The following is a 12,150-nucleotide window of genomic DNA, read 5'->3' as shown; positions in this document are numbered from 1 at the left end:
AAAAAAAAATTATACAAGTATTTATAAACCAAAACAATTTCTTTCCTATCCACACATATCTTTACATACATTACCAAGTAATACAGGCTAATATAATTTTTTTTTAACTGTTGCATATCATGCCAGTTTCCTTAACCCTCATTTCTCCACACAATATTAAGTTTACCAGCCACAAATCCACACACCACAGTAATTGTGAGGAGTCTAACTCACACATCTCTCATCAGTGTATTAAATTATTAACATCAGAAGAGGGGGGAAATGGAATTTTCTAGTAAATGCAGGGAAACAGGGAATAAAGATTGACTCTTGTCATCAAGTTAGTACACAAGTTAATTCGTACAATGTCACTTTACACTTTTATTGGAGATCATTTATTCAAATAAGTACATGGCTATGCCAATATCTGATTCAAGAGTGTTATTTTGATATACTGTAAAACAATACTCAAATATAAAAATGTATTTACTTTTCAATCCTACTAGGGATATCCCTGGATTAAATATTGGCTTAAGTTTATATATATATATATATATATATATATATATATATATATATATATATATATATATATATATATATATATATATATATATATATAACTTTAGCAAAGTATGTATGTATATATAGGCATCCATATAAGAACTTACCTCATCACTCTTTATGAGGAGATCTGACCCTACAGTGCCGACAAGGAACTTAGGGCTGAGAAGTGGCAGCCTCACGTGTTCTAGAACCTGCAGGTTAGCACCAACAGAAAGAAATGGAGGTATAAGTAGAACAAGAGCAAAGGATACTTCACAGATAAGCTATTACAAGACATTTTCATTATAACAATATTAATTCACACTTCAGCAATAATTTCAAGGAAACAGGTAAGTAATCTCAACACACCCGAGCCAGGTAGGGGCGTCGCTCAGTAACATTGTACTTGATCCAAGCCATCACTGCACTGAATACCTGCTCCTCTGACCTCACATTGAGTTCATCGCTGGAGATGATGTCCATCAACTGACGCACTGGTAGATCCATAAACTCCTCACCCTCCATCACCTGCAGGAAATGGATGAAGTGCATATAGTGTGAGGATTGTAAGACTGTATGCTAGTGAAGACTGGCAAAAGAAAATAACTGTTTTCAGGATTAAGTGAATAGAGATGAGGGTACTTATTTGGATGTGTAGCATCAATGAATGACCAGTCTCAAGGAAAGAGGATCATGGATGATGAAGTGAGAAGCAGCACTGGGTGACTTCAAAAGACCTCTCCTTCCACTACTGCTGAAATGTGCTCCTCCACTAACAATACCTCATATGACAGTTGGTGTCACTACAGGAGAAAAATAAAGTAAAAATATATTCTTTTCTTCCCAGTATTTCTCCTTCCTTTTGTTTGCTCCCTTCATGCTGCAACACAACATTTCATTAACCAAGTTACAGTATGATTTTCCATGAGCACTAGTAAGTAATAAGGTTTGCCCATTAAGCTACTCATCAGTGAAGCTGAATGCAAGCACCACAGCACTTAACTTCCCAATTCCCAGCCCTGCAGCCCATTAGTACATTGTTCATTAGCCTCCTGGAGCCTGCAGCCTGCCACCTCTAACTTCAGCAATTACACGGATTCATTCTTTCCAAGTAACAAGTAAACAATTACAGTAAATAATTATTTACTATGTTTCTCTTCTACTTTCCATTTTCTCCCTGTTTTTACATTAGGCACTTAAAATTCAGAAACTAGATTGCACCTGTGGTTTGTAGTTGCAGAAATCTTGATTTTATTATATATATATATATATATATATATATATATATATATATATATATATATATATATATATATATATATATATATATATATATATATATATATATATATATATATATAATCTTATTTTTCTTATTTATTTTTTTTAATACATAATCCATCACTGATAGTAAGAAATGGCAAGCTGAGATGGTTTGGCTGAAAAAGAGTTAGATATCTCAATGTATCCTAGAGTTTTGCAGGAAGCGATCCAAGGAGGTCTCAAAAACCACTAGTGACCATGCAGCCTGGGTAAGAAGTAAATAAGACCAATACATCCAAACCTGTGTGGAATTTTCAAAATGATGATGAACAACAAAATGCACATTGTATGTCATATGCCATAAACTGTATCAAAATAGTTCTCAGCTGCTCTTCCTCAATTAAACAAAACTTCTCCATGGCCTCATCTTTTCTCCTAACCATATGAAAGAGAAACTTCTGACCTCCTGAAAGTTATGTTGGGTAAACTTGTCAGCAATGCGGAGGAGGTCCCTGCAGGCGTGGGTGTCAGCAAAGGCCCGAATGCCAAGGCAATTAGATGGATGTAGCTGCTGCTTCAAGAACTCACAACAGACATCCTGAATCTCTTGCAAATGAAGCAAGCAAGCTGGAAGGCAAACAAAATAGAACATACTGAATATCAAAGTATGTATGATATAAAAGTATTTATATTCTAAAATTACTATCTAGAACATTCATACAGTTCACTTTTGTTTTTTGTATCATGATCTATACCTATCAATCTACATGTGACACCTGCCCCAAAGCACTCCCCTGAGGGAATGGCCACATCACCTCCTCACACTGTCGTTTTATGACTCCAATCTTGCAATGCCTTACACCAATCAACCAATTAATTTCTCTCTGCACGTAATTCTTTCCACTCACACCATTACTACATACTAATGCAGTGTAATGGGCAGAGAAACTTAAATGGTAACATGTCACTTACCCCAAAATCACCTCAGCATACAACTGTGATGCCATTTGATTCTGCTCTATAAAAATGAAACAGAATATTAACTTACCAGCAGGAAGGAGCGTCTGTACATTGGATTCCTCAATGGTGATCTCTGAGGTGTAGCAGAAGTTGACAAGTAGATCAACAGCATCCTCATCAATGTCACGGATTGGAACCTCTGTCAGCCGAGCCTCAAGTAACTCAGAAGTAAACATGGCATGGAAGTATGGGCTGCATGCTGAGAGGATCACTCTGCCAATAAGATACCACATTAAGTACTTGCTCAGCCTGCATACCCTAGTTGTCATACACTCTTAACCCTTTCACTGCGATACACGAGTCACAAGAGTAAATGCACTGAACACAATCTTTACAAGCATCTATGAGAAAGACAAAGGGATTAAAGGGATAGATTTTCCAAAGTTTAACCAGTGCAATGTTTAGAAATGGGTGTACAATGAAAAGGAATGTTTCAGAGTAGTATGTGATTAAAAAAAACTTGTCTCACACAGCAGTGAAATTATTAAAATCAGCAGTAGCATGTTACCATGTAGTACATATTAATGTATCTGAAGTTAATATCTCATTGGTTTTATATTTATATCTATTGTAACAATCTAAATAAAAAGACAAACAAGATACGTGATCTTTAAAGTTTGCAACAGAAAAAATGTTCTTGCCGCCACTTACACTTTGTTAAGTAAGTGAGTGTGTTTGGAATGAAGATGCATAAAGAACTGTAATCCATAACATTCTAAAAGGTCTCAAAAGATGTCATGAAAGAAAAGTCATATGCCACCAAACGTCTGCAAGTCTGATGGTTCTACTAGTAAATCAGCCTATATCATGACATTTTCTCTCTCGTTTATGCATTACTATTATGTACAACTTCTGGAAATACTATTCACTAGTACTTCAAGATACAAATGAGTAACTGACCTGTGTGCAAAAATTTTTCGGCTGCCCACAATGAGAACCACATCACACAACTCCCGCCGTTTCTGCAGCATGTTGATGTTGGCCAGTGCCACCTTGGAGTGCTTGTCAGAGGTGTAGCGCAGGCCAATGGGGGAGGGAGGAGACCCAATGGAGGTCTCCCCCACCCCCAGCGTGTCATCATCTCCACCCGTCACTCGGCCAACGCCGGTCTGTCCTACTCGGAGATTTATCATGTTTTCTGACGTAGCTTCCATACTGGAGAGAAAGTGGGAAAAAAAAACTTTGGACTCAGCACTACATAAAACAACAGGACAATAATTCTTGTTGCTGTACCCAGGATGGGATCTTCAATGTGAGATCTATATTTTTGGCAAACATAATAAAACTAATTTAAATACTGTACCAGCCTAGAACACTACAAAATATGAAATTTGGCTTTTAGAAATGGAAACAAATATTCATAATGAACAGAAATACAATGTAATAATATCCTCAGAGGCAAGTCATAGAAAAAAAACTAACATACTCTTAATTGTGCCTAAAAAGTCAAAATATCCACTTTAAGTTGTCACAATTCAAGATATTATTCAGTATTATTCACTGGAGTACCAACCAAAAACTCATATTTCTACCTCTACAACAGTTAACCAAAATAAGAATTCATTTAATGGTTTTCATAGAAATGCAATGCAGATTAATTTCCTGAACCATTTCTATCTCAAGAAATAATTATATGGAAAGATATAGACTATCTGTTGAAATTAAAAAATATCCTTTTATATAATACTACCCTATATCCCCTAAGTGCAATAAACAAGAGTACACTATATCTCTCCTGCAGAAATACGAAGTGAAATTTCCTTGTTTAAAACCACGATCAAAGACGTAAAGGTATGAACTATACCAAGTGGCACAGCTGTATCATGCATCTACCTAGTTTCTTTCAGCCAATACATCACTTAGATTTTCATAAAACTTTTCTTACAGCATACACTAAAATATATGGAGATCCTGTATAATTAACCAATTTGCTTTTCCACTATTCTTCAGTGAAGCAGAATCCTACTCATCAGACGCCAGACACACACTAGGGCCATGACGATAGACTGGATGCATGAAAGTGGTGGAGCAAGAAGTTACCCTGAGGGAACTTGTCTTCACTCTGTAGTGTATCTACAGTGACTCCACATTCTGTTTCAGCCTCGGCTCTTACTTCCTAGCCTCAAAATTAAACATAGTTTGGAATGTCATTGCATGGCCATTGCAATTGCAGTTATAAACCTTGTTCCTAGTATAAAAAAGAGAAAGAAAAAATTCTCTAAGGTATTTTATATCTGGTTAAAATTTTGGGCATATCTGGCAACTCATGATTTGATCATGAATTTTTGTACTGAGAGCTTAGTACCACAATGGCTGTGAAATACCTAATAGTCTGTCACCCACACAACATCCTTCAACTTCTGAGTGACTATGAAAGCAGAGCCATGATTCAGAGTCTATATTTGTGATCTTGGCTTCAAGCAATGAATTGTGTCACCTGATAAATCTTGTCTGTATTACTAACTACATAAAACTACATTAAGGCAAGTGTGCCTGACCTGTGTTTACAAAATGTATAATTTCTTCAAGTTTTATAATACTTTTTCAGTTTTGTTATATGGCAGCCATAACAGCCTCACATACGCTGCAGTTTGAAATGTGCCTCCCTCATCCTTGTTCATCACTGTCAACAAGCATGAGTTACTAGTCTTGATGTCATTTTACATTTGCATAACTTTGCTACAAGGATTTGCCAGGCTAGTGTGTGTGTGTGTGTGTGTGTGTGTGTGTGTGTGTGTGTGTGTGTGTGTGTGTGTGTGTGTGTGTGTGTGTGTGTGTGTGTGTGTGTGTGTGTGTGTGTATTTTTTTCAACAAAAAGAATGTAGATATTTACATATACATAAGAAATACTTTCATAAAATATTTATACTTACATTCAATTTAAGAGTATTTGAATGTATTCATATTTATTTTTGTAAGTATTTGAAGGATTACTATTCATATGCATATACAAACTCTTGTATTTACTCCATCACTGCTAAAGCTTCATCTGTCACCAATGACCATCTTCACAAAATTTTAACCAGATAAAGAATATTTCTGGTACAATCCTTTACTGGCACCAGAGACAAAGGGCCCCAGATGTAAATGTCAACTCAAATTGCTACCACTGCAAAATCTATACTTAATGACTAAAATTCTCTTTAGAGAAAAAAGTAAAAACTAAGGTAATGTAGTGTCACATTAATAAATACTCTAAATTTTTCTAACATTCACAGTGCATACTTATTTAGTCAGCAGAAAAAGAAGTGAACCTCACAGCATAAGAACATTAATGAAGCTCGTACTGCACTACTACATACTTTTCTTAACATTGCTCACATATCTAATAGATGCAGGTGCATGAGGACCAAATCATGTGTATAGCATTCAACTATAGTCACCATAGGCCAAACTGACCAAGAAACCATAGCCCCTGCCTCTGCCACCTTCTGGCAAGGCAACGAATTCATGCTCTTGTAAAATTCTTTCTGCTCTCCAAGATCTTTATATGCAAGACATTCTCAATCACATGATCAGTTATCCTTGTCAGCACATATGACTTAAGACATGCATGTCTACAATGATGCTGATGAGTTTAAGTACTAAATAATATGTTTGTTTTCTCAATTTTTATGCAGAATTAATATTTTGATATTATTATTGTTTTCATATATATATATATATATATATATATATATATATATATATATATATATATATATATATATATATATATATATATATATATATATATATATATATATATATATATATATATATATATATATATATATATATATATATATATATATATATATATATATATATATATATATATATATATATATATATATATATATATACACACACACACACACACACACACATATTTCTTAATCATCTTAGGACAAGGCAAACTGATAATGTAATTGAAAATATCTCAATTATAAAACCTGGGGAAGAGGCAAGAACTTTAAGCATACAGCGATCAGCTGCCCTACTGACAGGGGAGAAGAAGCAGCAGCATGTGGCTTGCAAATCAGCTTAGTTTTCAGCATCTATAGTTACATGCTCTGAGTTATATACATACATTTTGTATTTTGCAGCTACATGTACTGTATCAAATTTCTGAAGTTGGGAGCATTCAATTTTTCTCCCTTAAATTTGCATGCAACATGACAAAAATGCATCATTCATACAAAAAGCCAATATCTTTCACAAAACTTAAATTCCATCAGCACATTATTGCATGAAATATTCACCTTTTGACGAATTTTCAGCAAATATATATAAACTGTTATTATGTAACTTGTATAACTTGTACTATATTAGATCTAACAGAACATTAATATACTGGTTTCATGGTGTGCCACACAGCGCCTGTGAGCCAGTAGTCCCAAGTATTGGGCCAAAACACAACGCAAGTGCAGTGCTTGAATGTAGCAGCTAGATATCACTGAATTCACCTTAGATATGACATACATGCAGTGCAAGACTTCCCAGTTGGCTCCACACCTCCAGTACTAAAACAGGTTCTAAAGATATCGCACACAAAAAAAGGTGAAAATACAGTATCAACACAAATGCAGCTTCCATGAAGTCATCTACAGAGTGAGGTGGCAGTGAGCGAGCACTGAGGGTTAGTTACAGTGGCCAACATCTATAACAAAAGGGTGCTGTTTACTTTGTGTACAACATGGTTCAGGTCTTGTCCAAAGTTGTGAGGCTGAGAGGAACAGCTTCCACACACTGTAACCAAAGATGAAGTTCAACTACAAGGAAAATCTTAGTTAATAATCTCCATTGCCTTATAATCTACTTTTGAAGATGGTATCCATCAGCCAATTTATTGGCAACACTATACTGGCACACAAGTCAAAATCTGGCTCAACTGTATCATGTTACTTGAATGTTTACAGAAACTATTTTTTTATTTATCCACTCAAACTTTATTAAGATACATCATGTATCAACATCTTCCAATGCATTTCACTTTATTAACTTACAGCTGCACATTACAGCAATATGTTGCATCAGATCTTGCCTAATGTGCCACAACACAATCAGCAGAAAGAAGATTAAAGAGCTGTGACAGAACTTGGTCACATAAAAATAATGTTAATACAAGTTTAGTGAAATTCCTAAATCATAATCCTTATCTCCTTCATGCAGACTTTAAAATATTCATCATTCATATATGACAAAATTAATGGACTATGATTGGTTTTAACTTTATCACAAAACATACAACCCTTTAAGTTTACAATAATAATTTACAATTGAAACAACTTGAGGCCCCCTATGACATATAAAAAATCAAAACATGTAATTTTGAAAGTACTGTTTGGGTGTATGTAATATACAATTATGAGATCACTAAATCATTATATAGACAAGCAATACAATCAGTTTCAAAGAATAATGCATAATGTAGTATATTTCTAGTGATGAAATTATTTTCCAACATTACATAGATAAATGATATTCAATTCAATGGAACAAAAAAATTATGAGTTTATCAGTGGAAAAAGTTACTAAAATCATGATTAAGACTAATTAAAATGAAATTACTTACTATATTAATTGACTTAAAAACAGCAACCCTAGCTACTAGGGGCTGACCTCTTCATATCATAGGATAAATAAATAATAGTAATCATAAATTCATTAATTAACTTTTTAAAATTCTATTAGCTGGGAAGATTCCAGGAGTGTAGATATATTCCCTTTTATGTAGTGGCTGATCCTGTGATATTACAAAAGTTTCTTTTGAACTTATTTTGTCATTATTTTTCTAAGGACCAGACACAAAAAAAAAAAAAAAATTAGATCCCTATATATGAAACTACCTTACTGCATTATGAAGCAAGGCAAAGGGAAGGTTGAATAACACCCAAGACACTGCTCCTGTTGTCCTACTCAGTCTCATTAACTCTGAGGAAATAACTGGGTCTCATGATAACAAATCACATCAATACAAGAGGAGCGAGTTGTTGAGGCAGGCTAATGGTGTAGTGTTATCTCCTGTATTGCTTGTTTCTAGAACAGCAATAGTGGTGATGGTGATGGAGCTGGTGGATTATCTCACCAATAGCCACTCCTCATGGAGCAGCTAAATCATGCACCTACGGTGATAAATACTCACTGTACAACACGTGGTTACATTACAGTGATGTGATCCATCTTGTGGTGTATCACAAATTCTAAGTCCATGCCGATGAGGCTTGCTTAAAAGGATACAGTGTAATGCATGTGTTAATATGTTGACTTCCAGTATGGAGTAGCACATGTTCTCTTGTATCTCTTTTGTTCAGCCAATGACAGCAGTCCTTTTAATGACATATTAGAACATCATTAAAAATTATTTACTACTGGCCAATATGTCAATGATTTTCAGCCAATCACCATGTGTATACATGGCAGCCAAGGCCACCAACCAGCTAACCTCTGGGTACTCAGCATCACAATGGCAGCCAAGTACAGTGGATGCAAATTCAAATATTGGGATTTTATTGTGCAGTTCCATAAGGAAGACGACTTGGGTGTACATTTCTTAAGATCACATGTTGTTTTGCCAAAATCAATCGAGTACTGAACACTCAGTGGTGCCAGTATTCTTTGAGGATGAGGACGAGGTGGTGAACCAACAACACCCTGGACCTTCCACTTCCTATTAAGGTATACAGTGTACAAGTAGAGAATGTAGACTGTTGTTGATGTGCACGGTGCCCAAGAGTACGAAGGAAAGACAACTGTAGAAAAGCTTGCCATAATATTACATTACAACTGGGGTACAAGGAAAGCACCCTGCCAGCACATGAAGGCCCGAGGCCACCCTGGCCAAGACCTTAATTGTGAGGCAAGATGACCAGGAAAAACTGGGTGGAGCAGTGTACGAAGGCAATAATAATACTTGTGTACTTGTTAGGTTAGGTTAGTGTACTTAAAGGGGTGTCCGGCAGAGACAAAGCCCCCAAGTTAGGCTAGGTTAGGAAAGCCCCCCACCCCCCCTCAGTTAAGTTAATGTCCTTAAGGGAGGGGGTTCCAGTGCGGGGCAAAGCCCCTCAGTTAGGTTAGGTTAGTGTCCTTAATGGGGATCCCTGGTTGGATTACCTTTGGTTAGGTAAAGTTAGACTAGGCTAGAAATTTCCCATCTTCAAAATATGGCATTTCATCCTCAGAAATTTCATAAATGTCCAAATTTTATCCACTTTGGCCTCCCTCACCCTAAAACCCCACTTCCCCAGAAGGTCCCCCCAGCTTGCTTCTCCTGGGGAGGACCAGCAACAGAATAAATAAGGAGCTGTTATTGATAAGATTTACCAAGATGGTAACTGTGTAAGATGATGCACTCACAATTTTGATCTTCTTTATTCAGATAAATAACTTCATTCAAAACATTTAATGGTGATCTGTTTTGGTAGCAGCACAACACCACATCAAGGAGACAACATTTTATGACACGGTTGGAGCATAATTTTTGTTCCTAAGCTCACAATATCTCAAACATATATAATGGAAGTCAGTGGGAAAGCTGGGGCTCACTTAATGCATGATTTTCCAGGAATGTAACTCATGCAACTGAAAGGGACAAAGGTCTTCAGTTGGAAAAAATAGATTAACCATATAAAAATATTTAAGTACAAATTCTATGTATGATCACATCTGGTCTGATTTAGGAAGCAGTCAACTGGTACATGATTTATTTCTTCAAGCAAGCACAGGCCACACCTGATACCATCACAATCAACCATTTGCCATGTGTGCTGATGAAATAGCCTGGAATAAATATAAACTGTTTAATTTAATGTGCTCCTACCACAAAACATAATGTATGTGGGTGTTAGGAGACTGTATGTACACGACAGTTTGGATACTTTGTGGAAGTCAAGATTCCTTATGTGGCAGGAGTATGACTGTTGATACATCCTCCCTTTACCTGGCTGGATCTTAATCCCATGACTGTTAATGACAACCTAAAACTTGTTACAAAATCTGAGTAACCAACGTGACTCACCTGAGCAAAACTAAAACTGGTCACTAATGGGTTTGAATGATTCCCCCATCCCACCTCTGTAAACTGTCGCATTAAATAACGCCCCAAACTTACAGTACAGTGCAGTCAGGATATTAACCCTGACTGCAGGCCACAGCAGGCTGGTGGTCAAAACACAGCAGATAGGAAGGGAGAGGTGTCGGTCAGCATTTGACAGCCACCCTGACTACTGCCTGGAAACATTTCCGCAGTGTTACAGGGGAGTCTGGAACACACCCATGGACGACCTTACAAAACGTCCTGCTAAGACTAAAATTCCACATTCCTGCCTTCATGTTCTAGATAATGGCTCTTTAATTGCTGGATGGAAATGGCAGGAGGAGCAATGAATGGAGAAAGTGTAGGACTCGGAATTCCAAGAGGAGGAGTAGGCGTGGCTTGTGTTGATCTGACCCACTGGCACTGACCCCGGTGGTCTTATCTGAGTAGTTTAGGGGAAGGGAGTGTACCTCTGCGTCGTGTTTCCTGCACTTGCTTGCTTCACCCCGTCGCCGCCATCGCTCCAAAGTAAACACTGAGACAAACAACCCTATAAGGTAAACACCACCAGCAGTTCAGAGGATCCAAGCCTACAAAACATCGCTGATCCCACTTTTTAAGGTATTTGATTCTAATATAAAACAAAGCAGCTCTCTAATACCGATCTTTTCTTGTTGATCTTGGTAACAATCTGGTGCAGATTTGCCACATAATATATTTCGTCACTAATTATCAGTGACACATATAAGAAAGGAAGAGAAATGTAATATTGACAAAAATCAATAACTAATAGCAATAACAAACAAGAAACATATATGCCAAGGACACTAAATACTTTGGGGTATTGACATTATATGGATAACTAAAGAAATACTATCCTCCACTTTATAATGAAAGTTTGAAGTACACTACAGACAGTACATAAGTAGGTAGCATTATTTTTTTTTCGAACGAAGACTGAGTGCGGTGTGTAAATGAATATTCTCAAACTCTCTGACTACATAATTATCTCTGTGCCCTTTTAAAATAATCTAATGAGAGAACAAAGCGCTTCAACTTTCCGTCTGGACACACATAGCTATAATTTTGTGCATACATGATAGTGCTCTTAATATTGCTTAAAACCCTTGTATAATAGGTCATCGTTGAATACATGCTACTCTTAAGAGCAACATGTATAGTACTCTTTCTTAAACTTCCGGAAATCCTGTTATCAAAGTTTGTGTAGGATATAGCTACGTAGATCCTTGAGGTCTGTAGGTTCAAACAAAGATTTAACTGCATTGTTCTGCTCTGGCATTGATATTAGAGGAAAACTAGCTTAA

The 12,150-nt window shown here is 36.3% G+C and overlaps 1 protein-coding gene across 4 annotated transcripts in view; it reads right to left on the bottom strand.

Moving 5' to 3' along the window:
- The window catches only part of LOC135105900 (kelch-like protein diablo), a 22,193-nt gene extending 10,742 nt beyond the window's left edge, over positions 1–11,451 (bottom strand). Inside the window, exons 1-7 of one of the 4 annotated variants that reach the window (XM_064014558.1) lie at positions 11,296–11,372; positions 7,475–7,539; positions 3,709–3,963; positions 2,837–3,021; positions 2,252–2,415; positions 895–1,053; positions 651–737 (exon numbers count right to left, since the gene is read on the bottom strand). In XM_064014558.1, coding sequence (XP_063870628.1) covers positions 651–737; positions 895–1,053; positions 2,252–2,415; positions 2,837–3,021; positions 3,709–3,963; positions 7,475–7,488 — 864 coding nt within the window. In that variant the 5' untranslated portion in view covers positions 7,489–7,539; positions 11,296–11,372. Of the gene's footprint in view, positions 1–650; positions 738–894; positions 1,054–2,251; positions 2,416–2,836; positions 3,022–3,708; positions 3,964–7,474; positions 7,540–11,253 lie in introns of all 4 variants that reach the window. The other 3 variants (XM_064014559.1, XM_064014560.1, XM_064014561.1) reach the window with 3 other exon arrangements.
- Positions 11,452–12,150: the final 699 nt, after the last annotated feature.

This window comes from Scylla paramamosain, chromosome 12, assembly GCF_035594125.1.
Source record: "Scylla paramamosain isolate STU-SP2022 chromosome 12, ASM3559412v1, whole genome shotgun sequence".
Taxonomy (NCBI): Eukaryota; Metazoa; Arthropoda; class Malacostraca; order Decapoda; family Portunidae; genus Scylla; species Scylla paramamosain.
This window is presented reverse-complemented; position numbering and strand designations above follow the sequence as displayed.